General features: G+C 38.3%; 1 protein-coding gene across 5 annotated transcripts in view; it reads right to left on the bottom strand.

Annotated features, from left to right (window-relative positions):
- Dennd5a (DENN domain containing 5A) overlaps positions 1-25076 on the bottom strand; it is an 88247-nt gene that overhangs the window by 9665 nt on the left and 53506 nt on the right. For 4 of the 5 annotated variants that reach the window (XM_046438365.2, XM_046438366.2, XM_058576930.1 and 1 more), the window contains 10 exons: positions 23553-23870; positions 22074-22289; positions 20866-21100; positions 16299-16449; positions 15205-15298; positions 12618-12749; positions 9938-10090; positions 5024-5108; positions 2680-2764; positions 2096-2224 (listed from right to left, as the gene is read on the bottom strand). In XM_046438365.2, coding sequence (XP_046294321.1) covers positions 2096-2224; positions 2680-2764; positions 5024-5108; positions 9938-10090; positions 12618-12749; positions 15205-15298; positions 16299-16449; positions 20866-21100; positions 22074-22289; positions 23553-23870 — 1598 coding nt within the window. Of the gene's footprint in view, positions 1-2095; positions 2225-2679; positions 2765-5023; positions 5109-9937; positions 10091-10583; positions 11450-12617; positions 12750-15204; positions 15299-16298; positions 16450-20865; positions 21101-22073; positions 22290-23552; positions 23871-25076 lie in introns of those variants that run through there. The other variant, XM_058576932.1, reaches the window with a different exon arrangement.

Below are 25076 nucleotides of genomic sequence, written 5' to 3'. Positions count from 1 at the left end.
AAGCAAGGCTATCCCATGCACTTCATCCCTTCTACATGCAGCCATTTCCTTTTCCATTTTTCCACCATGTTATGACACAGCCAGGGAAGCCCTTACACAGAACAGGCCTCCTGATCTTGGACTCTTAGCTTCCCAAACTATGAGCTAAATAAACCTCTTTTTATAAAATATCTAGAGTCAAATATTCTGTGCCTTTTCTCTTTCCTTGTCCCTCAAAGTGCAATCAGTAGAAGCAAAACTCTCCTCATTTTTTACTCAATGAAAGAGAACAGGGTTTAGAATATTGGGTAATAAGATACTATGTATTGCATTAAGTGCAGACTTATCTCCCCTGACAGCTACAGCAAAAAAAAAAAAAAAAACTTTCTTGCCAAAGTCTGCACCCAGCTTCCTGTTGATGAGATCCTTAAGTTCATAGCCCTGGACCTATCCATGTCTGGCCTTCATAAAGTTCTTGTGCTTGACCCCCTCCCAGCTGTCTCTTTGCCCCATCCTCCTGCTGACTACAGTTTTCCCAATAGACAACTCCCACACTGGTCTACAGTAATGACTCCCTATCTGGCCCTGGTGCCTACATGACTACAATGGCAGATCTTCCCCAGGACACAAACTGTCTTCTAGAATCTGGTGTGCAAACATTTCCCTTCCAAATGGTAAGCTTACCTGTTCACTTGTTTTCTCTCAGTTGTCCTCCTGATCTTCAATTCTTATTTTTATTTATTTATTTATTTGGTACCAGGGATTATTTATTTATTTTTTGGTACCAGGGATTGATCCCAACCCTTCTTATTTTATTTTGAGACAGGGTCTTGCTAAGTTGCTTAGGCCCTTATTAAGTTGCTGAGGCTGGCCTCAAACTTGCAGTCCTCCTGCCTCAGCCTTTTGAGCCACTGGGATTATAGGCATGCACCACCATACCCAGTCCAATCTTCAAATTTTATTCCTAAACATTATTTTGTCCCTTTAGAGAGTCAAAAGAATTGCTCCTTCCCAACTTAACCTATCAAGGTTTTAAACCTGGTTTCTTTCAATGATTTACACACATAATAAACAGTTCAAGATATATTATTCATTTAATAAAACAGATCTTCAAATTTAATCAATTTGCTTACACAAAATTTCTCCAAGGTCTACTCCTCTGCGATATCGTTCATAAAAATCACATAATAAAGGACACCTTGAGAGGATGCTTAAGGGGGAAAAAAAAAAAAGACCCAACAGGCTTGCCAATGAAAAAGAGCCAAATATATCTAGAAATCAGGGATGATGAAACCAGTGAAACAGTCATCAAGGAAAGATGGAGGGGCTGGGGATGTGGCTCAAGTGGTAGCACGCTCGCCTGGCACGCGTGCGGCCCGGGTTTGATCCTCAGCACCACATACAAACGAAGATGTTGTGTCCGCCGAAAACTAAAAAATAAATATAAAAAAAAAGAAAGATGGAAAAGGAAGGACAGCCTTTCTCCCCTCTTCCTCTAATATCTAGGGTACAGGGGAAAAAAAAGCAGGGGATTAAAAAAGAAAATCAAGAGAAAGAACTGCAGGTTTAATTGCTCCTGGGAAAGTGAGAGCCTTGGTCACCCTCCCTCTTTCTGGATAGAAGGTGTGGAGGAAGAAATTCCCGAGTATTATCTGAAAGTCCCTTTTAAGCTCCTGCAAGACTCAGAAACCAAACAGGAAGAACAAAGAACTGGTTGCTTTGGGCTGAACTTGGGCTCAGGAGAGAATAAGAGATAAGAGAAGTTTCCTTTTAATTCTCTAATCCTTTGCTCCTCAGGACAGAAGACAAAGGAAAAAACCTTATATTAAGAGTTAATACATATCACCTGAAGAAAGAAGAATACCTCATCCTTTTTGTTACCTCTTTAAGAAAGCTAGTTGTAGGCATGAAGATTGAGAATAAAGGGAAAAGAGAGCAGAAATACTTTTCTACAGATAAAGATGGAGAAGAATAATGCAAAAATTTCATAGGCAAGCCGAGTTTAGCTGAATGCAGCAGAAATGACATATTGAACACTCCCCTGTTCCATAGTGGGGTTTCCAATCTCTCCCACCTTTCCTGGTTAATCTGGTTCTATTCTGTGGAGTGACCTTACTTGGTGAGCTCGTGGTCTGAAAGAAGCTGCTTCAGGTGTCTGGAAAGTAATTTTTTTTCCATGGACAGTCGCACCCATGCTCTGGCCTTTCCCACATCAGTCTTGATTTCTCCAATGTTCTGGATGTGCCTAAAGGGGAAATAAAAAAAGGAAGTGGAGGGTGGAGCAGGAGATGGACTCACTGCCAATATCTCACATGTAAAGCCAAAGGATTCTGGTAAGGAAGCTTTATCCCATCCCGGGAGACTCCATCTCTCTTATTCTTCAAATTGGGGCAACCTTGTGGATTTACCAGGCAGGATCATCATAATTTTGTGGGGAAAAAAGAGAATAGCCCTCAAAAAAAAGGGGTGGGGGGTAACCCTGGAACCTTGACATACTCTCCTGCATCTGGAATAGTTCTCCAAAAATGCCAGAAAACCAAACAGTTCAAATGTATCATGAAGCACAAGATCAATAAGGAGGGATTCCTGGATAGCTGAGATGCTGTAATAGCCACTGAAATTATGTTATCTAAGATGGACACCTAAGCAACAACTGAAAACAGGATTTTAGTGGTTTATTACATGTGAGCCCAGACTGACCTCATATCCTGAATCAGGGAGATTCTCAGGGGAGACATGACTGAGCTGGCATCAGACTTCCTCCGTTCTGAATCAAGAAGTATTCCTAGAACAACAAAGTTGGTTATGTCCAAAGACATCTGAATATCCAAATAGGTAAATTATTCTCCTTCATCTCAAATCACAAATTAATCTTTCTTTTTTTCTTTTATTTTTTGTACTGGAGATTGAACCCAGGGTGTTTTACCACTGAGCTAAATCCCCAGCTCTTTTTTTTTTTTTTTTTTTTTTGAGACAGCACCTTGCTATATCACTAAGGGTCTCGCTAAGTTGCTGAAGCTAACCTCAAACTTGGGATCTTCCTGCCTCAAGCCTCCTGAGTTGTTGGATTACAAGTGTAAACCACTTTGTCTGGCTCAAACCACAAATTTCTATGGGAAACAGATGGTTAATTGGTAATGCCTTAAGAAATCATTTCACCTTAAATGACAAATTGTTTTGACCAGACAAAAATGTGTCTAATAAATTGCCTCCATCGTTATTTTGGGGGAAAAAAGAGCTCATAAATATTTGTTAGGTTCCCACTAGAGATCAGATTTTATATTTTATGCATATTATTCAATTCTCTATTAACTAATAATACAGCCAAGGAAGATATCACTAAATATCGGAAGAAACTAAAGTTCAGAGAAGTTAGCTGCTTTGCCTCGGTCACCAAGTAACAAAGTCAGGATTGGAACACACATCTCCTGGCTCCTAATCACTCATCATAATCCATGGAAGCAGTGCTTCCACTTGAAGCTACCACTCATGTCATGTTCTGGCTTCAAAATACAGCCAAGAGAAGGTGTCAAGCACCTGTTGCCAAATATTTATGCCCTCTAGGAGAAGAGAAGCTATAACACCTTCATGTTTGACCCAGTGTTTAAAACTTAGTGGTTTCCTTTTCTTCTTCCTTCCCTTCCTCCTTCTCTCACTTCCTTCTTTTCTTTCTTCCTGTCTTTTCTGTACTAGGGCTTGAACCCAGGGGCACTCCACCACTGTGCTACTTCCTTATTCCCAGTACTTATTATTTTGAGACAGAGTTTCACTAAAATGGCCACTAGCTAAATCTCAGTATGGGTATACTGTATGAGTATACTGTATCTTGTTAAATTACTGAGGGTCTCACCAAGTTGCTGAGGCTAGCCTCCAACTTGGGATCCTCCTGCCTCAGTCCCCTGAGTCACTGGGATTATAGATGTGTGTCACCACACCCAGCTAAAAATTAGTGTTTTCATCACCAAATTGTTCAGAACTTTTGGCTATAGTTTATACCTTAGCAATAACTTGTACAGCTTTCCCGAGATGACTCTTTGCTCTCATATCCAGAAAGCAGACCAAAAAAAATTCTCATAAGGCTACCTAGGGAACTCTTGTTCCTGGTTTTCAGTCAATTATCTGCCCACATTCAGTTCAAGGGTGAAGAGTTGTCCATTTTTCACCCCATTTAACTGATCTTTATCATTAAATTAAGAATATCAAAGAAAAGTAAAGAAACTCTAGTGAAAGAGGGGAAAACAAAACATAGTGCCAAGGTGACATGCATCCAAGAAGTAGGAGAGAGACTGTTCTGGAAGAGGTACTGTAGGATGATATAAAGAACACTAGACCAGAAAACAAGAGGTCTGGCTCCTAATCTGGCCTCTTCTATTTATTTACTGCATGATCTTAAGTAAACTCAATTCCCTTCTGGACCCCAGTTTTTTCTCATAAAATAAAGGGCCTGGACTATATAATGTCTATAGTCCCTACAAACTTGACATTTTTATTAAACTAGAAACAGAAAGGAAGAATAAAAGATTATGTACACCAGGGTGTTGACTTTCAGTTCTAAGGAAGGACACTGACTTAATAGGAATGATAATCTCAATGTACATGTCAGAGAAATAAAAGACTCTAAAAACCACTTCCTCCAAATATACGACACCAGCACTTCAGTAAAACCTCAATTCATTCTAAGCCTGGCCTCTTGCTGTTTAATTTTTCTGTCGCTGATCAAAAGGGTGTAGAAGACCTGGGGCTATAGCTCAGTAGCAGAGCACTTGCTTAGCATGTATGAGGCACTGGGTTCAATCCTTAGCACCACATAAAAATAATTAAATTTTAAAAAATAATTTTTTAAAAAGGGTAAAGGAACATACAATGAAAGCAAACCCCATGGCTTTGGTATGTTCTGTGGTTCTGGGAAGTCTGATGGCTCCATATAAAAAGAGCAAAGGTTTCACTGGTCTTAAACAGTTGGCTACAGATGATCGATCACTCCAGTGAGGGGTCGGAAAGTGGATGAAGAGATTTTACCACAATGGTGCAGAGAACAACTTACCTGAGGTACTGAGGCTTCCTGATGTGAGTTTTCTCTGCCGGTTTTCCTGATAATGTAACAGGTGAGACCATAATGCTGATTTCCCCTGGAATTAATGTAAGGGACCTGTTAGTTCCGTTTTTAGAGGTTGAGGATTCCAACATATACATACAGGCTTTTGCTAAAAAGGATCTGTACAGTGCTGGGTGTGGTGATGGACACCTGTAATTCCAGCTAAAATGGAGATTAAGGCAGGAGGATAGCAAGCTCAAAGCCAACCTCAGCAGCTTGGCAAGACCTTCTCCCAAAATGAAAAATAAAAAGGGTATACATCAGTGGTAGAATGTCCCTGAGTTCAATCCCCAGTATTGGGAGTTGCGGGGATATCTGTACTATTTCTTGTTTCAAATCCCAATATCCCCAAACACAATGTATACACATATATCCCCTTACTAAAAACCCAGGAGAAACAAAAGAATAAAAGTGAACAGAAAAAGGAAACTCCCCCATTAAGAACAGAAAGGAAATGCCCAAGAGAGCCTGGGAAGGGACCAGTGGATAAGAAAGAAAATAAAAAGGTTAATAACCTGTGAACCTCTAAATGATTTCTTAGTTGAAGGTCAGCCTGGGCAGAGCATGATGGTTTATGCACACAACATACATCCAGAGAATGAGATTTTGTGATAGCTTCTGAATTTCCTGCCCTTACTGCAGACTGGAGATAATAAGTCACCACTATGATGAGGATTTACTATTGAAGGTATAGTTGAAGAAATTTGCAGGAAGGTAGACTAGCTCTTAAGTGCAAGGTTGAAATCAACTATGGTTAATATAATGATTCCTCAGGTTCCCAAGTAGCTGGAATTACAGGCATGTATCACTACATCTGGCTTTTTTCCCCTCTTTTGTAAAGGGGTTGCTGGGGACTTCAAGGTTCAATACAGCCTGATTGTTGTAGGAATATGGCCATGCATTATACAGCACAAGACTCTTTTAAGAGTTCCTTAAGCACGAAAAGATGAGAACCCTTTTGCATAGATCAGTTCCCAGCAGCTACAAACAGCAGCTACAAATGACAGCAGCCTCAAAAACCAGTATGAAAAACCAAACTTCACCTCTAATTGCCAGAAAAACACACTAGAGATGAAAGCTCATCTCTTTCACTAAAAGACAAGAGAGTGGTAAGGATAACAGAGGTTTTATGAGATTTGCTGCAGGCACCACTGCATGCAAGCAGACAAGGCTGATAATGAAATTTTAAGAGATCAGCAGTAAACATTGCTATTTGGGTTCTCTACTTTCTAAGCAGGTAATATGAGTAATTGCTCAGTAAGATGCCCCCAAACAGATCACCCTCTAAGACTGAATTTAGTCATCATCTGGATGCATAATGGAGGAGAGAAAGGAATTGGATGTGACCTCTGGACCAGAACATAAGTGAAGAATGCTTTAGCAGGAGGAAGGTGGTCTATACACAGGCTAGCAAAATAAAGAACTAAGGAGAGCACGTTGGTACAAATCCAACAGAGTAAATTTCCAGCTGAACAATTATCACTGAGAACATAAATGTCCTCCCAGCAAGCACAAACCACCACTTTCCTCTGGTAGTAGCATCATTGCTTCATGTTTGGAGTTCCAGGGCTAGGACTCAACAAAATGGAACCACAACTATAAAGTCCCTATTATTTTGCATTTGTTTTCTTACCATCTACCAAAATGAGAGAGGAATCAAAAGGACTCCAAAAGAAATGAGTAATGCTAGAAGAATTCTTGCAGAATATGCTACAAAGCCTCAGAGGACAGGTTTAGAACAAGTAGTGATAAGGTACTATTTCCCCCTCCTTTTTTTTTTTTTTTTTGTATCAGGGATTGAACCAAGGGGTGCTTAGCCATTGAACCATATCCCCAACCCTTTTTTATATTTTATTTAGAGACAGGGTCTCGCTGAGTCACTAAGTGCCTCACTAAGCTGCTGAGGCTGGCTTTGAACTCTTAATCTTCCTGCCTCAACCTCCCAGGTTGCTAAGATTACAGGTGTTTGTCACCACACCTAGCTTGATAAAGTACTGTTTTCTAAAATGTAGGAAAAAGCCTAACTCTCTAGAGATTTTTATGGTAAATATTAAAAGTTTTTGAGGTTATATGTTTTATTAAAAATCTGGAAGAGATAAAAATAAAAGGATTATATGTACTCTATTCACTTGTTACAGAAGTAAAAAACCAAATGCTTCATAACAACAGCTATCATGTGTAGCATGCTCATCACAGGCCAGGTTCTTATTTTTTATTACATATAATTGTCACAACAACCCTGGAAGGCAGGTTTTGTTAACTATATACCTCTTGGGGGTTTGGAGAAGAAGCTTACAAATTGCATATCACTTACTTAAAGTCATTTAGTCAATCTACGATTCAAACCCAAGCCTTACTGACTCAGTTGTTCAAACTGTCACTACTATACTACAAGAACCCTCAAAATTTTAGGAATTCACTACACAGTTTTTTTAATATTTAAAAAATTCCATGATCACAATATTATAATACTGAAAAAAAAAAACAGAAAAAAAAATTAAATGACCAACAATGGATACACAGTAATTAAAACAGACTTTAGAATAACTAAAACATTTTCAGAGAACCTCCCAGATACTGGGCTCTGAGTTTAGTGCCTCTCTCTTTTTTTTTTTAAGATGTTGATGGACCTTTATTTTATTCATTTATTTATATGCAGTGCTGAGAATTGAACCCAGTGCTCATACATACTAGGCAAGTGCTCTACCACTGACCACAACCCTAACCCTGAGCTTAGTGCTTTTTAATTACCTTATCAAATCCTTATAAGAACCCTACAAAGGTGGGCATTTTTAAAACTCTATTGCACATAAGAGAAAATAGGCTTAGAGAAGTTAGGTACCTTGCTCAGTTTCATAAAGTATTAAGTAGGAATTATACTTCAAACCCAGCTCTGATTTATTGTCTTAAATATAGCTCTTAAATACATAATTATCACCTAAAAATCGTTGGGATGTGGTAAAGATATGAGGTGAAAAAAAATCAAGTATAAAATTAGGGCCAGGCAAGGTGGCACACGCCTAAAATCCCAGCAACTCAGGAGGCTGAGGCAGGAGGATCACAGGTTTGAGGCCAGGCTCAGCACTTAGCAAAGTCCTAAGCAACTTAGCAAGACCCTGTCTCAAATAAAAAATAAAAAGGGCTGAGGATGTGGCTCCATGGTTAAACAACCCTGGGTTCAATCTCTGCTACCGAAAACAAAACAAAACACAGTAGGTACAGTATGATCCCATTTGGATTTTTTTAAAACAGCTTTACTGAGTCATAATTCATATTACCATAAAATTCATACTTTTAAAAATGTGCCATTTTCTGCACACACACAAAAAAATCTGGTTTTTAGTATATTCACATTGTCCAACCATCACCACTATCTAATTTTAGAAAATTTCATCACCCCCAAAAGAAAACCATCTACCTTAGCAGTCACTCCCCATTCTTCCCCTCCTCTAAGCCTCTAGAAATGCTTTATCTATTTTCTATCAAGGATTTGCCTGTTCTGGGTATCTGATATACAGGTTATACCATATATTTGTACTTCATTCCATTTAACTGCTGAATAACATCCCATTATATGGGATATATCACTTTTATTCACTCACCAGCTGATAAACAGTTGGGTTGTTTCCACTCTTTGGCCATGATGAATAATACTGCTATCAGAATTTGTGTATAAGTGTTTGTGTAGGCATTATGTTTTCACTTCTCTTGAGTACATATCTGGAAGTAGACTTGCTGTATCATATGATAACCATCTTAACATTCTGAGGAACTGCCAGACTGTTTTCTAAAGTAGCTGCACCATTTTACATTCCAACCAGAACTGTACAAAGGTTCCAAATTCCCCACATATTTGATAACATTTGTTACTATATTTTTTACTTTAATAAATGATAATGGTAGGTATGAAATTATGGTCCATTGGATAAGTATACTGCTATATGTGGATAGGCATTTAAGCACAGAGAAATGTTTTGAAGGACAGATAGGACACACTGTGGCCATACCCATGAGAACAGAAACTCCATGAAGACAGATCTTCTACTTTGTTCACTGAAGTATCTCATGTGCCTACAACAATGTCTGTAAGATCTGAATAAATAGTTTCTAGATACTAAAATTTATTTTCTAACTTTTTCATGATAAATATGCTTTATGAAAATGTTCAAGTTCCTTTCAAATTTAAAAATACATAAAAATAAAAGATAAGCATCTTTTTAAAAAATTTTTAGTTATAGATGGACACAATATCTTCATTTTGTTTGTTTATTTTTATGTGGTGCTAAGGATCAAACTCAGTGTCTCACATGTGCAAGGCAAGTGCTCTTCCACTGAGCCACAACCCCAATCCAAAGCATCTTGATTAGCAGTTGAAAGTATAGTATATTGAAATAAGGAAATTCTCTGGGTATTAAGTGGTAAAAATCAAACATTCAACTTCTCTCAAATCTTAACTGGTTAAATCATCTACTTATAAAAGAAATGTTAATTACAATCCTTTTTCCACTGGGAATGTATAATTAGTGAAAGGTCCTTAGAGTATGTTTGATACTTTCTGAGCTCCAAGTTCTTTCTCCACCTCCAGGCAAGTACCACTGCTAAACAGGAGCTAACAGACTGGCCTTCACCTTTACTCCCATGCCACTTTTAATGAGTGACAAACACAGATTTTTGAAGTCTACTTTTTAAAAAAAAAAAGTTTGGATCACATTTGTTTGTTCAGCTATTTCATGTTTCATTCCATAAGCAGTATGCACCACTCTTCAAAGCCAGTCAGCTGGAGAAAAGGAGTGTGGAGAGAGGCTAGCAAGTAAAGTCAGGAAGATAGTTTGCTCAACAGAAGAGGTTACACACATCCATTACCTGTTTCACTTGTAGCCCATGACTCCAAATCCTCTCCAGGAGGTCACAGAGGCTAGCAATCAAGGTGTTTTCTTCCACCCCAGTGATGTTCACCTCCCCATGTCCTAACTCCACAGCCTCGCGACCCATCTTCTCCACCAGCATTCTCTTGGTCTAGGAATCAGTTAGTAGGATAGATAATCACAATGAGCAGGATCATGTACAACTAGAGAGAGCTGTGGCAGCCTGCACAGTATGCCCACTAGTCTGGGAGGGACAAAATAAATAAGCCCAAGGGACACAGTATACCCATACATGTCAGGTTGCAGGGAGTATATACTTTAAAAGTTTAGTTAAGAAAAAAAAATGAGAACATAGCAATCACCATAGGATCCTCAGCAAGTGATTTCATCACTCTGGATTCAGCTTTTGCATTTATAAAATGAAAAGAATCAAATAAAATCTTTCAGTCATACTCACCTCTTACATCCTGATTCTATTTACATAACCTTAAACAAAACTTCAAGCATACATATAATCTAGAAATATATCTGAAATAACTGTCAAGAGGATTAAAAAATGAGGATAATTAATAAAAATCTTCAAATGCTTATTATAAAACTATAACCAAAAAAAAATCTGTGTAATGATAATCACAATTTTTATTAAATATGTGTTAGGTGCTATACTAAGCATTACATTATCTCATTTAAGCCTCTCAACAATTTCAAAAGATAACTATTATCATTCTCAATTTACTGATGTGGAAATTGCCAGAAAATTTAAGTTACTTGTCCAAAGTCACACAGCAAAGAAGTAGGAGATCTGGCTTTTGAACCCAAATCTGCCTTAATCTTGAGTCCAAGTTCTTAAGTAATATTTAATTATGCTATAAATTTTCAACATCTAAAAATCTAAAAAGCAGGGAAAATAAACACCCCTCAAACTACCCTGAAGAAGCAACAACTCTTAATATTTTGTCATTTCTTTCCAGTGTTACTAATTTTTTTATTGTAAAATATATTATGGGTGTTTATGTGTTAAAACACCCAGGTTAAAAAATAAAACAGTCCGTCTACACCTTTAAGGCACCCTATGTGTCCTCTTCCAATCACCTTTTCACCCTTGAAGTGACAACTTATACAATGAAACTAAACAAAATTAAGGAAATAATTGCCATGTATATGGGAATCTCTGAACAATATAATTTTAGTTTTGCCTGTATTTTTCTTTTATGATTTGGTTTTTCATTCAACTTTGGGTTTATGAAATTCATCCAAGCTGATGGGTATAACTGTCACCTAGTTCTACTGCTGTATAGCATGTCATTGAATGAAAAAGCCACAAATCATTTATTAATTGTCCTAATGATTGGCCTTTGTTTTTTTTTTTTTTCCAAGTTTGGAACTATTACAAAGAATGGTGCTCTAGGGGCTGGGGATGTGGCTCAAGCGGTAGTGTGCTCGCCTGGCATGCGTGCGGCCCGGGTTCGATCCTCAGCACCACATACAAAGATGTTGGGTCCGCTGAAAACTAAAAATAAATAAATAAATATTTAAAAAAAAAAAAAAAAAGAATGGTGCTCTAAACTTCTTATACCTATCTCCCAGGACACACTGCAAGAGTTCCTCCAGGTAATATACCTAAGAGAAGAATTACTACATAACGTTATGCTGTTTTCCAAAGTGACCGTATCAATTTGTACTTCCAACGAAGATTGCACCTGCTGCTTCACATGCTAGCCAAAACTTGATGGTGTTAAGACTGCTTACTATATTTCTTCAATTCTAAGCACCACATTTTCCCACATAGTACTATGTCTGAAAATGGCATGCCTTTCACAGTCATCATTTATCCAGGCAGTGGACACATAAAGCTGTCACTACCTGGACTTGCATCTCAAAACTTGCGAATGAATTTCAGAGACAATGAAGGAACACTCTTTCAAGAAATGTAGCATTACCAATGTTTTGATGGTAGGAAAGATAACGTTGCATGGAAAATCTCAGTTATCTGCCAGCATGGTGTCACATGCTTGTAATCCCAGAGACCCTGAAGGCTGGGACAGGAGGATCACAAATTCAAGGCCAGCCTCAGCAATTTAGTGAAACCCTTGACAACTTAGCAAGATCCTGTCTCAAAAAAAAAAAAAGACTGGTGTAGCTCAGTGATAAAGTACCTGAACTCGATCCCCAATACCAAAATAATAAATAAATAAAAAGACCCTACATCTATCTTTCAATTTTTTAAATTATATATTAAGCTAATATCATGCAAAGCATATTTGCTCTCAATGGTATTATGCTATTTAAAACAATACAATTAATTCCAGGTTAACAGGATCTTAAAATTAGTTTTATCCCATTATATTAACAGTATTTTTTAAATCAAGAAGGAGTGGTCAGCTAGGCATGGTGGCACATGCCTGTAATCCCAGTGGCTCAGGAGGCTGAGACAGAAGGATCAGAATTCAAAGCTAGCCTCAGCAAAGTGAAGTGTCAAGCAACTCAGTGAGACCCTGTCTCTAAATAAAATACAAAATAGGGCTGGGAATGTGGCTCAGTAGTTGAGTGCCCCTGAGTTCAATCCCTAGTATCAAAAAAAAAAAAAAAAAAAAAAAAAAGGCAGTGGTCAGAGCCAAGCAATGGTCTCCTTTTGTTGCTAAGGGAAACGACACGCATGCAGAAGCACCACAGCTCACCTTATTGCGGCACTCCTTCAGCAGGCCCTCTACAAACTTCCAGTTGGTTTGGGCAATGACTGATGGAGAGAGGTTGGACAGTTTGGGCTGGCGGATAGTGCTGCCCATATTTCTGGCTTCCTGGATATACTTCTACATCAAACAGAAAAATAAAAAGCTCATAAGTGACCAATAATGATGGGTGCCTGAAGAGGGCACTATCACCTCACATTTTCTTGCTCCCTCTTCTTGGTTCAGATAAGGTCAGGAGCAGAAAGTTTAAAAGGCAATTCTTGTAACAAATGGAAAAACTGAGATAATATGATTTCTATTTTTGCTGATAAAGAACTACATGAGTACTATATCTGTGATTTACAGATATAAGAGGCGAAAAAAAAAAAACATGGCTACAGATGCCTAGCTCAATGTGCCAATCCAATCAAATCTCAGAATACCTTGAGAAAATCATTTTTTCCATCAAGTTGAGAGAAATTACTCTTCTGCCCATACCAAATATTTCTACTCTTTCTAACCTTCCTAAATTAGGGCCTGTGGGCAGAGAATATAGCTTATTAGTAGAGTGCTTACTAATAGCATGTGTGATGCCCTGGGTTCATCCCTAGTACTCCATATGCTCAAATAAATAAAAAATAAAAATAATAAGTTAAGGCATGAGAAAATAAGACTATACACTCAAAACAACTACTTTTCTACAATATACTGGTGATTTTCCATGTGTTATTTGTTTGGACATAAAATCCACATCAATACAGTAAACTACACACTTACATCTCCTTAGTAACTTCCCAGGTTCACAACCAACATTTTTACCCTATACTTCTCTTCTCCCTTCCCTCATATTTTTATCTAGCTGCACAACTCTGTCCACTCTGTGTTGTAGCCCCTTCATCATCAACTATCATCAACTCCCCAAGGTTTGAATTTAATTCCTATCATCTGGACTATTGCTACCATCTCCTAACTTGCTAGCTATCTTCTGTACCTCTCCCCTCCAAAATATGTGCCCAAAATATTCATACACCAAGCTTTAGAGCCTGTCATTTACTCTTCTCTTCTAACAAGTCTATCAATCTCCAAGGCTTAGAGGTTGATGTAGAAACAGATGCTGGCTCCTACTGCAAGCAGTTTTGTTCGTTGATTACTTGACTTTCCCCCTTAATAAACTGACATTCTCTGAGGGCAAGGCTACCTCCTTGTCATCTTTATATTTCAAAGTGCTTACCTCAAGTGATTTTGACCAAAAAGCACATTCAAATAAATACTGCTGAAAAGAGTAATACAGAGGTGAGATGGAAGACACAGAAGTTAAGTTTCTGTTTTTTTTTTTTCTTTTCTCTCTCTCTCTCTCTCTCTCTCTCTCTCTTTAATTGACATGTTGAATTCTCAGCTGTACCAACAGGAGTCAGTTTTAAAACAACACCAATACTAACACTTCTTATGCCACCCTTGTGAAAAAATCTAAGCAAGACTATATCCTGTAGTTCAACAGTTAAACATTTATATTCAAACCTTCCAGTTATCATCTATTCCTTTAAGAAATAGTAAAAGCAGCCATGTGCAGTGGTGCTCACCTATAATACCAGCAGCTTGGTATTATAGGTGCTCACCTATAATACCAGCAGCTTGAGGCAAGAGGATCACAAGTTCAAGACCAGCCTCAGCAACTTAGCAAGGCCCTAAGCAACTTAGAAAGACCTTGTCTCTAAATAAAAATATTAAAAGGGCTGGGGATGTGGCTCAGTGGTTAAGTGCCCTAGGTTCAATCCCTGGTAGCAAAAAAAGGAAAAGAAAGAGCAAAGGCAAAACATTGTTTTCCTACTCACTGAAGTGACAGACACATGTGAAAACCATATGCTTTATTGGGTTATATCTGTGTAAGATAAAAATTATAGGGTTTTCTCTCAAAAAGAAGTTCCTTGAAATAGGCTTCTAAGGTAAAGCCCCATTTTCACAACTTCTCTGCAACTATGAAGGCAGGCTCTCCACCCTGAAGTTTAGAACTAGAAACTTTATTAGAAACAAATTATAGTAGAGCAGAGAAACCCAGCTTGCAAGCAATGAGGATTCAAGAGATAAATTTGAGAATCCTCAGTCCTCAAGCACATCATCCCCCTCTTTCAGTCTCCTAAGAAAAAAGGTCAAGATTAACCATTTTAAATTAAGATATCAAAAAAATAGGAACAAGTGCCCTTGCTCCTTAGATTCAGAGATTCGCAGCATTAATCCAAGTTCACTTTCCTCATTTTCACTCTAACAAAATTAACTCCTTTCCTACTACAAAAACAAAAAATGCCTTACCAACTTTAAAAATTTCTTCCCAACCAGTGAGTTTGTATCATGCACAAGTATGGAGAGGATCCACAAGGTCAGTGGCTAGCTGCCATTTACACAACATCCTCCATCCTGAATTATCATAACTTAGGACCAGTATCACATATCAAGAACTAGACCTATTATTAACCTTACTTTAGGGGAAGAGGTTACTACTAGGATAAATGAATCAGACCAGAGACCAAAGAAGTGATAAAAGAGAAGGTGTGTACAGCAAAATAATAGGATCATTCTTTGTCATTCTTAAGTATCTCACCTCTCTCTGGTCATTATCTAAACGTAGGTGTTCTGTGTGCTGCTTCTGCCGATCTTTCCGCCTCCACTGGGCAGGGGCATTCCTTTTTGTCCACCTGACAGAATCAAAGCAGGCAATTAACAACATTCCACTATGGGCTGTGGCTGTAACTCAGTGACAGAGTGCCTGCCTAGCCTGTGCAACTCCAGCACCAAAAACAAACACACAAACAAAACACTAAAAAGGAGTAAGGTCAATTGACAAGAGAAAACCTGAATGTCTGGGAGGCCAATGCTGGGCACAAGAAACCACCAAGAAGTCACCAGAGATAGGTCAGAGATAAAAGCAACAACTAATATACAGAAATGTCACAATAAATCCCATTAATTTATATAATTAATATGTTTCTTATTTTAAAAGGACCCAGAAATTACAGATATTTTCTCAGAATAAAGAAATAATACTCAGGAATGGTAGCCTAGAGAATTTGGCAGAATGTTGGTAGCTAATGAGTCAATTTATTACTGAAGATCTCTTTAAAGTAAGATTTCTCTAAGAGCTGACATTTTGGACTTTCTGCTATAAATGTGTTAACTACACATGTGATTACTGTTAAAAAGGAAGAATGAAGGGAAAGGAAAGGAAAAAAGCAGTAATTGAATGAGAGAACATCCCAAGGAACACAGACTTATTTATATTGAAACATCTACAAAAATCTATAGATCCAAAACTACAATCACTCAACTCACACATACTCATCTCTAGAAGTACAGTAATCCAGCTGTTATCTTTTTCAGTTCAGGCTCCAATTATTTCAACCACCACTTATTGAAAACTATATATGCAATCCAGGCATGAGATTATTTTAAACCATCTGCAGCCTGGTTTTTTGTGGGTTCTGGACATGTATAACAATTTGCACAGTGGAGACAGGAGCTGACAGACTCTGTCACCTATCTTCTTATTCAAACAAATGAACAACCTACATAGTCAGGTCTTCTCCATATTTGCTTTATAAAATTCTGAGGTCTTTGGAATAGCTCCAGCTCAGATATGAATGACCCTCACTTCTGTGGCTTGGAAGCTAGGTTAGGGAATTTCTGGGGTTGACTCACTTGTTGCTGGTTGGCCCAGTAGAAAGTACATCAGACTGCAGCTTAGGGAAAAAGCCTGGTTCATACTTCCCTTGTCCAATCTTCATGTCAAGTAAGTGTGGGTGAATCGCAGTATGGTCAATTTTTGCCAGACGCAGCTCAATTGCTTTCTCTGGATTAAAATATTTTTTTAAAAAGTCAAGTCAAATATTTTTTTTTAGAAAGAGTTACTCTTCCACTTCAGCCAAGATGCAGTAAAAAGGAATGATTTTACCCTCCTTCCTAAAATAACAGGAAAAAAGAAACCAGGCAAAATACATGAAAAAATGAATTTCAAAACATTGGGCAGTGCTCCCTGACAAACAGGAAATAAACGCAGTAACTCTTAAAACTGCCCCAGTTAATTGCCTTGAGAGAGTTTTCAAGCTGTGGAATAGGAAGGGGAAAATTAGACAAGAGTCTAGTGGTCTCCCTGAGTTAAAGAGACCAAGGTAGCTAGAGTTAACAAGAAATGGTAGCAGAGAGGAGAGAGAACCCAGATTTGCAGGAGGTCCCCCACTTGAGTATTCAGTAGGTTAACTGATTAGTTCAAACAAGTAAAGCAACTACTCAAGGATGGGAAAAGAATCACCTGAAAGTTTAGAAGGAATAATACATACAGTTCATATCCAGAGCTAGAAAACCAGTCTTTAAAACCTCATCATAGGTCTTTAAATCATCTTTAAATAGATCTTTAAGCTATCATTCATAGGTCTTTAAATAGGGTACTAAGAAGAGTCTTGCCTCAGTAGAGGAAAATAATTAGCCACAGACTAAAGGATTCTCTAGTTCTACCAAATAAATATCTAAAGGAAAGCCCAAAAGAATCAAACTATTTCCAAATAAATTATATCCCAGAACAATAATCAAGAATATTTGGGGCTGGGGATGTGGCTCAAGTGGTAATGTGCTCACCTAGCATGCGTGAGGCACTGGGTTTGATTCTCAGCACCATATAAAAATAAAATAAAGATATTGTGTTCAACTAAAACTAAAAAATAAATATTTTTTTTAAAAAAGAATATTTATAGGAAAACAAAGTATCCAGGACTCAAAACAGTAAAATTCATCTAATCAAAGATTACCAGGTGTTATGGTTAAATATTAGGTGTCCCCCAAAACCTCATGTGTGGGGCAATGCAAGAAAGCTAGGAGACGGGATAACTAGGTTATGAGAGCTGGCCTTCTATGGACTGACCTCTGAAACCATGAGCCCCCCAAAATAAGCTTTTCCTCCTCTGATTTTTCTTGTTTGGTCTCTTGCTTATAGCACTGAAAAAGCTGCCTAAAACACCACCAGGTGAGCAAAGAAGCCAGATAATATAACAAATGATAGAAAAAAAAAAACTAGTCATGATTGAAACCAAGCCAGAACTGACACAACTGTCAGAATTAGCAGAATTAGAGATATTAACAGTTACATTAACTATATTCAACTATGTCACAACATTGTTTAAAAATCAAAAATTACAAAGTGACCTGAGGAAACTTTTTTTTAAGGGGGAGGGGGGGGCGGGGTTTTAATATTTATTTTTTAGTATTCGGTGGACACAACATCTTTCTTTGAATGTGGTGCTGAGGATCGAACCCAGGCCGCACGCATGCCAGGCGAGCGCACTACTGCTTGAGCCACATCCCCAGCCCCCTGAGGAAACTTTTGAGGATAATAAGTATGTCCACCAGTTCTTGATGCAAGTGTAAGCATATGCCAGCACTTTGTGTACCAATTATATCTCAAAACTTTCAAAGAGTAAAAATTTAAAAAGCTAATAACTCTCCCAGCATTTTCTAGAGTCATGTAGAAGAACATCTCAACTTTGGCCTTGCTATGTGTTCTAGGTCAAGTCATCTTCTGTCTGGGCCTTCTTCACTTCCCCTTTCCCTTTTCTCTTATTCAACGAAACTTTGAATGGATCATAAAATGAAACATTTTAAAGGATCTCCAGTAAGATGTCTTTAGTTATGTTATTACCATTTTCCAATCAAACTGGTTCAAGAAGCTAAGATGTGGGATGGGATAAGATAGCTGTACTACTACTCAAGGTTAAGGATCTGAGGCCAGTGGCAAGAAGCCTGCTCAAGCATATTTCAAGTGTGTATATCTGGTTCATACCTAAGAGATATACCAATGACAAGGATAGACCCAGGATTTCTGGAAGCAAAGCAGATAGCTGCCTAAAGCATCTCTGGGACACCCATTTTTCTGAAATAAGCCTTACAAATGAGGGTTAGTTAACTCTGCATTCCATATTCCAAAATCCACATTCTTTTTCTTTTTTTTTAGATGTTAATGGACTTTTATTTTATTCATTTATTTATATGCAATGCTGAGAATTGAACCCAGTGCCTCATACATGTTAGGCAAGTGCTCTGCCACACCCCTAGCCCCCAAAACCCACATTCTAACAAGCCCATGACACTAAATGCTCTGGCCACAACTGAGAGTAGAGTGATTCAAATCAGTATGTTGCAGTGTTCAGTGCATAACAGAAGGATTACAAAAGGGATAAGAGGGATGGGGCTGTAGCTCAGTGGCAGAGAACTTGCCCAGCATGTATGGGGCACTGGGTTCGATCCGCAGCATCACATAAAAATAAACAAATAAAATAAAAGCATTCTGTCCATCTACAACTACAAAAAAAAATTCTTTTTAATTCAAAAAAGGGGGCGGGGGGATAAGAACTGATTGCCTCAACCCTATGGCAGATGAGTAGGGCCTCAACTGACTACAGCATCTGTCCTTACAGTGTCTAGCTATAAGCAGATGCCTCACTCTACTCTAGTGTGTCATACTCAAAATACTGTCATTTTCAATGTACCACAAAATGAAAGGGATTGGAGCCTGATTTGCACTATGATTTAGGAAATGGTATGCTAAATCCAGTTTTTTAAAAAATCTTCATTAAGCTGCTCAGGACCAAAGCCTTAGGCAGGGTGTAGTCTACTTATATGGGTAATGTGCCCTTAAGCCTTACCTAAGAATCATCTTAAATGAAAAACCTGGGAGAGAAGCTATTCAGTAAAGACAGAAGGCTAAAAAATGTAAGGTTGAGCTAGGCATCGTGGTGCATGCCTATAATCCCAGCTACTCAGGAAGGTGAGGAAAGAAGACCACAAGTTCAAAGCCAGCCTTGGCAACTTAGTGAGATGCTGTCTCAAAATAAAAAGTAAAATGGACTGGGAATGTAGCTAATTGGTAGAACAACCCTGGGATCAATCCTCAGTATTATAAGAAAAGAGAAGGGAAGGGAAGGGGAAGGAAGGGAGAGAGGGTGGAGGTAAGGTTGATGAAGGCAACAAGACTTTGTTCAAACTGTTATCACTTGTATCCTCAAAACCTAAAAACAAAAACAAACAAACAACAACAACAACAACAAAACTCAAAGCCTGGTGTATCCATTCATTTGGCAAATATTTGTTGAGCACTTAGCATATGTTAAGCATATATATGGTGGTAGTTATATGGAAAATGAATCAACAAAAATATACAAAAATACAGTAAAGAAACTGATCATCCCATAAGGAAGTGAACCCACTACTTAATCTAACACATTGAGCTGAGACTATCCTCTAAGTTGATCGAGATGCAGACTCTGTGAACAGAAAGGCATATTCAATCATTTGTGTAGTTCACAACTGTTCATATCCATGTGTGCCAGGCACAATGCTGGAGGACTAAGGTTAAGAAAATGAATAAATATGGTCTCCACACTTAAGCTGTTCCTAATAATTATAGCACAAACAAAAAAAAGAAAGAAAGAAAGAAAAGAAAAAAGAAACTATAGAGTAAAGGGAAGGACAAAGCATCAAAGGGCACAGAGGAAGAATCAACCGACACATCCTAGGGCATCACAGAAGGCTTCAGAGAGAAGGGATGTAGGCTAGTTTTATGACAAATATCAACTTCTTACTCATTCACCCCTTCTTTCTTGATTATAGAACTTCAGTATTGTCAGGGTAACATTACTCTCAGTTCAGTGTTCACTTTCACAGCCTTCCTTGCACTTAAAGGCAGTTAAAAACATGACTCTGGCCTATGACTCAAGAGAGCTTATCGAGAATTTCCAGGAAAACTTTTGTTTTCTGATGAAAGGGGGAAAACACAGCTGTTATCAACTTTTCCCTCTTGTTGGCTTGCATGTGACTATAAAAAGCCTCTTATAACCATGAGGTTATCAGCATAAATCATAAAAGCCAACATGCTAAGGAAAGCTGAATAAAATGATAGAATCTCAGTTCTGAGCAGCTGAGCAAACACCAGCAACCACCAATTTTGAACTTCTTGCTAATTTAAGAAAAATAACCTCCTGCTTAACCCACTGTTGATTAGGTTCTCTATCTCTTACAGCAGGACCCATTCCCAATGGACACAAGTGTTAAAGGATGACAAGAAGATTGCTAGGCAAAAACAAAGAAAACAAACATTGCAGGCAATGGTAAAAACATATGCAGAGGCAGAAACAGAGGAAGAGGCGGGCTGTTTAGGAACCAAGACCTGTTGATGACATAGTCCAAGAGACTAAAATGTATAGCTCCCAGGAGGCCTTACCTGCTTCGTCCACAGTGGTACACTTCTGGTACATGGATGTTCGGAGAGTAGGCGTCCGAACATTCAACAGCCTGATCTTGTCCACCCGAGAATCAAATACCCGGAGAACAGGGTCTTTATCATCATCATCATGACACATGATTTTGTTGTCAATGAAAGATGCAAACATCTGGGTCTCCAGGAATCTTGAGAGGAAAGGCAGGTAGGGCTCAGGCTGATCTGACAAAAAAGATGCCTGGTGGGATCAAAAGGAAACAGTTATTGACAGGGAAAGAGTATGTCAGCCTTGAACTGCAAAGGCAACATGTCCAACGGATGCAGTAGGTGAATTCTTCCAGAGCTTTCCAGGTCTTTATGAAAAGCAAACTGCAAAATCCCTTCCTTCTTTTATTTTTCGGGGAGGGTGGGGTGGGGTGGGGTGGTACTGGGATTGAACCAGGGGTGTTTACAACTGAGCTATATCCCCACCCTTTTTTATTTATTTATTTTTTTAGTCAGGGCTTGCTAAATTGCCTCAAACCTGTGATCCTCCTGCTTCAGCCTCCTGAGTGGCTGGGATTACAGGCATGAATCACTGTGCCAGGCTGTCCCTGCGGCTTCTTTTTTAAAAACACTCATACTGTTACAAATTTACTCATGTAACTTTTTGAGGCAACCAATCAATCTAAATGAACACCTTTGCCTTAAGAGTCCTTTTCTGCAGCACTGCACAGAAAGGAAGGAGGAAAAGGAAGGGGGACAAAAGTGGGGAACAGGAGAGGAGAGGAAGAAAGAGAAGGAAGAGAGAGTCCTTTGTCTGGGTATAAATCACCTGATAGTAATAATTAGCACATCTGTTTTTAAGCAACACAACCTTCTAGTTTACCAACATCTGAAGACGATAAAACTTGTTCCATCCAGTGAAAGGTTGAGGAAGGAGGATTGCAAGTTCAAAGCCAGCCTCAGCAATTTAGTGAGGCCATAGGCAACTTAGACCCTGTCTCAAAATAAAATAAATAAATACATTTTTAAAAGGGCTGAAGGGCTGAGGATGTGGTAGTGGTTAAGTATCCCTGAGTTCAATCCTCCTGGCTCACAAACCACCACCAACCCCCCCAAAAAATCACTTGTTTCAGTAATATTGCAAAAGAAAATCTCATTTTAGGTTACTTCAAGAAGTAACTGAGTTCTCATTCTAATCACCTCTTCCCCAGCAATATTACACTCACTTTATCAAAGTTTTGCATCTGCTCCCGGTTGGTAAACCAGGACTCCTTATCCTGGCTGGGCTGAATAACAAACACTTCATAATCTGCAAACATCTGAGTAAAACGATTTGCAAAAACTTCCCGGATCTGAATGTTTAGCTGGTAAATTCTGAGTTCTTCTTCATCACACTGAACTTTAATATCCTTATTGTTGCTGGAGTCTTCACGCACTTCCAGCTGCAAAAAAGAAACAACAGCTGAGTACAGATACTCTATTTTATTCAAAAGAAATGCAAATCTTCTAATTTTTTTCCCAGTGGTTATTTACTTAGCAGCAAAAGTAAGAAGGTGAGAAAAAAATAAGGAGAAATGAGAAGAAAAAAATAAAAGAAAGGGATTCTGATCAGGAGGAAAGTTTAAAAGCTCCATTTGAAGGTATCTAGCAATTCAATGAAAGTGAAGGTACCATCGTAAGAGAGAAATTCAGCCACAGAGGAAACAGTGCTGAATATCTCAAGGGCCAAACAGAAAGGAAGGAATGTAGGAAGTAATTGAAAAAAACAGTAATACAAAGAATCAAGATTAGACGTTGGTTCTCTACCTCTTTGGATTTCTTCCCCAAGTCACTTTCTGTATGTTTTTCCCTAAGTATTTTCCCTTTTAGAGGACAAACAAACAAAAAAATAAAACCTTTTTAATCTCCCTAATTATCTCTCTGCTCTTTAACAGGCCATTATTTTTAAAAAGAAAACATATAACTTTTACACAAATATAAGAATGGGAGAGGTAAGAAGAAGATAGGTAACAGGACTGGGGTTTAGGTCAGTGGTGGAGGCTTGCCTAGCAGGCGTGAAGCACTGGGTTCAATCCTCTGCACCACATAAAAATAAATAAATAAACAAAAGGTACTGTGTTCATCTACAACTAAAAAAAAAAAAAAGAAAAAGAAAAAGAAAAAAGAAGATAGGTAACCAAGTACAGAAAGCTTAGTTTCACCAAAGTCAGAAAACAAAAGTTAAATGCATCCCTGGAAAGAGCACAGGATTAGAATTCAAGAGGACCAGTTCTGGCCTCAGCTCATCTATTTGCTAGGCATTGAATCAGGCAAAACCATTTGGGCTCTCTAAAATTTGCTTTTTTCAGCTATAAAACAATTAACACCTGTCCTAAGTTCCTTGGGTTGCTGTGAAACTCATAGGGCAATGAATTTGAAAAAAGTTCTGATCATTACCACCACCATTCTCTCCAATGGAGTTACTCTGCTATAGTTCTCACACAGAATTGCAGCAGGCTTTCCTTAACATGTGTTGGAGAAGCTATCCAGATTCTGATTTGAGTAGCATTTGCCAGGACCACATTTACTCTAGAGCTGAATCAGTCTCTTACTGTACACAAACATGCCTTGTGCTGAACTGGGTGCTTTATCATCCCACACCTTACTCAACAAGGACAGCATTCAAGCACAAATGAAATTTGTAAGACTTAAATTCAGCATCTTACCTTTTCTAAGCTTACCCCAGTCCTCTTGACCAAGGCTTGCAGCCGGGCAATAGTTTCATTCTCCTTAAGGAGCTCATAGGAATGCAAAGGGGAACTAGCAATGTTCCCATTCCTCTTGTCAGAGACAAGCTCAGAGGCCCGGAGCCTTTTCAACTTAGAGGCACTCTCGCTGCAATGAAGGTTTCCTTCAGGGGGAATGCCAAATGCCATGAGAATCTCAGAGACTTCCTGGACAAACTCCAATTTGTTGGGAAACTGAGGCAAGTCCTCTGGTAGCTCGATGAAATGGTTATCAACGTCCACAAAGCAGAGGTTAGCCTGGAAATCAAAACAGGAAGAGTCATGCAAACAATTCCGAAAAATCAAGGAAGAAGTTTTATAAAGGATAATGAAAAGAGAGGGAAGAGGATACACCTGAAACAGGAATATATGAGAAGTTGGGGCTCAGATGAGATAGACCTGACAGTTTCTAGTTGTGAGATTTAAGGAAAGTTACTTAACCTGACTCCTTTTCCTTGGCAATAAAATGGAGATAAAATTAAAAACATTCATGTTAGAGAGTAGTGAGGATATTGTGTTACAGATATTAAGCATCTAACACAGAAATTTAACATGTAGTATATTCTTTTTTTAATATCTTTATTTTATTCATTTTATGTGGTGCTGAGGACTGAACCTAGTACCTCACATGTGCTAGGCAAGCGCACTACCACTGAGCTATAACCCCAGCCCTACATATAGTATATTCTCCTTAAACATTTGATAAATTCATGAATTCTACAGTCAGCAAAAAGAACAACTGCAACTTAGACTTTCTAACGCCTAATGTTTGTGGCTGATCCTGATGATTCCTATGCTTTCTTCTGGCTTTAAGACTGCTTCTAGCCACACATCTGTAATTCCAGCAGCTCAGGAGGCTGAGTCAGGAGGATTGCAAGTTCATAGTCACTCACCTATACCTCTAATGGGAACCTGCATAAGTCGTATACTTCATTCTTTTTAACTTCTTCATTCTTCTTTAATCTTTTTGAACATGTCAAAGTCTTTCCTATCTCAAGATCATTACTTAACATGGTTCCCCATTATTCCTGAAAAACATTTTCCCTATACACTGTGTTACATAGTATATACAAATGTTCAACTTTAAAGTAAGATATCTGTGTTCCTAAGTGATTGCAACAATTTATATTTTTACCAGCATTCTAATGCAACCTACAGATTCAAAATCCTTTTAAAACTTGGTATCCTCACACTTTTGAAATTTTGCCAATGAAAGGAGAATAAAATGGTATTGCATGGTACATTTGATTTATACTTCTCTGCTGATGAAATTAAGAAATGTACATTTTTGTGCAATTCCTATTCATATTTTATATCATTTCTCTACTGTGTTGCTCATCTAACCTTCTTAATGACTTATAATTCTTTTATATATATATATTTTTGGGGGGTGGGTATAACTGAGGATTGAACCCAGCAGTGCTTAGTCACTGAACCACATCTCTAGCCCTTTTTTAAATTTTG

This window comes from Marmota monax, unplaced genomic scaffold, assembly GCF_021218885.2.
Source record: "Marmota monax isolate L192 unplaced genomic scaffold, Marmota_monax_Labrador192_F-V1.1 WCK01_AAM20220418_F8-fsc00061, whole genome shotgun sequence".
Taxonomy (NCBI): Eukaryota; Metazoa; Chordata; class Mammalia; order Rodentia; family Sciuridae; genus Marmota; species Marmota monax.
Note: the sequence above shows the minus strand (reverse complement) of the source record. Positions and strands in the feature narration are given on the sequence as shown.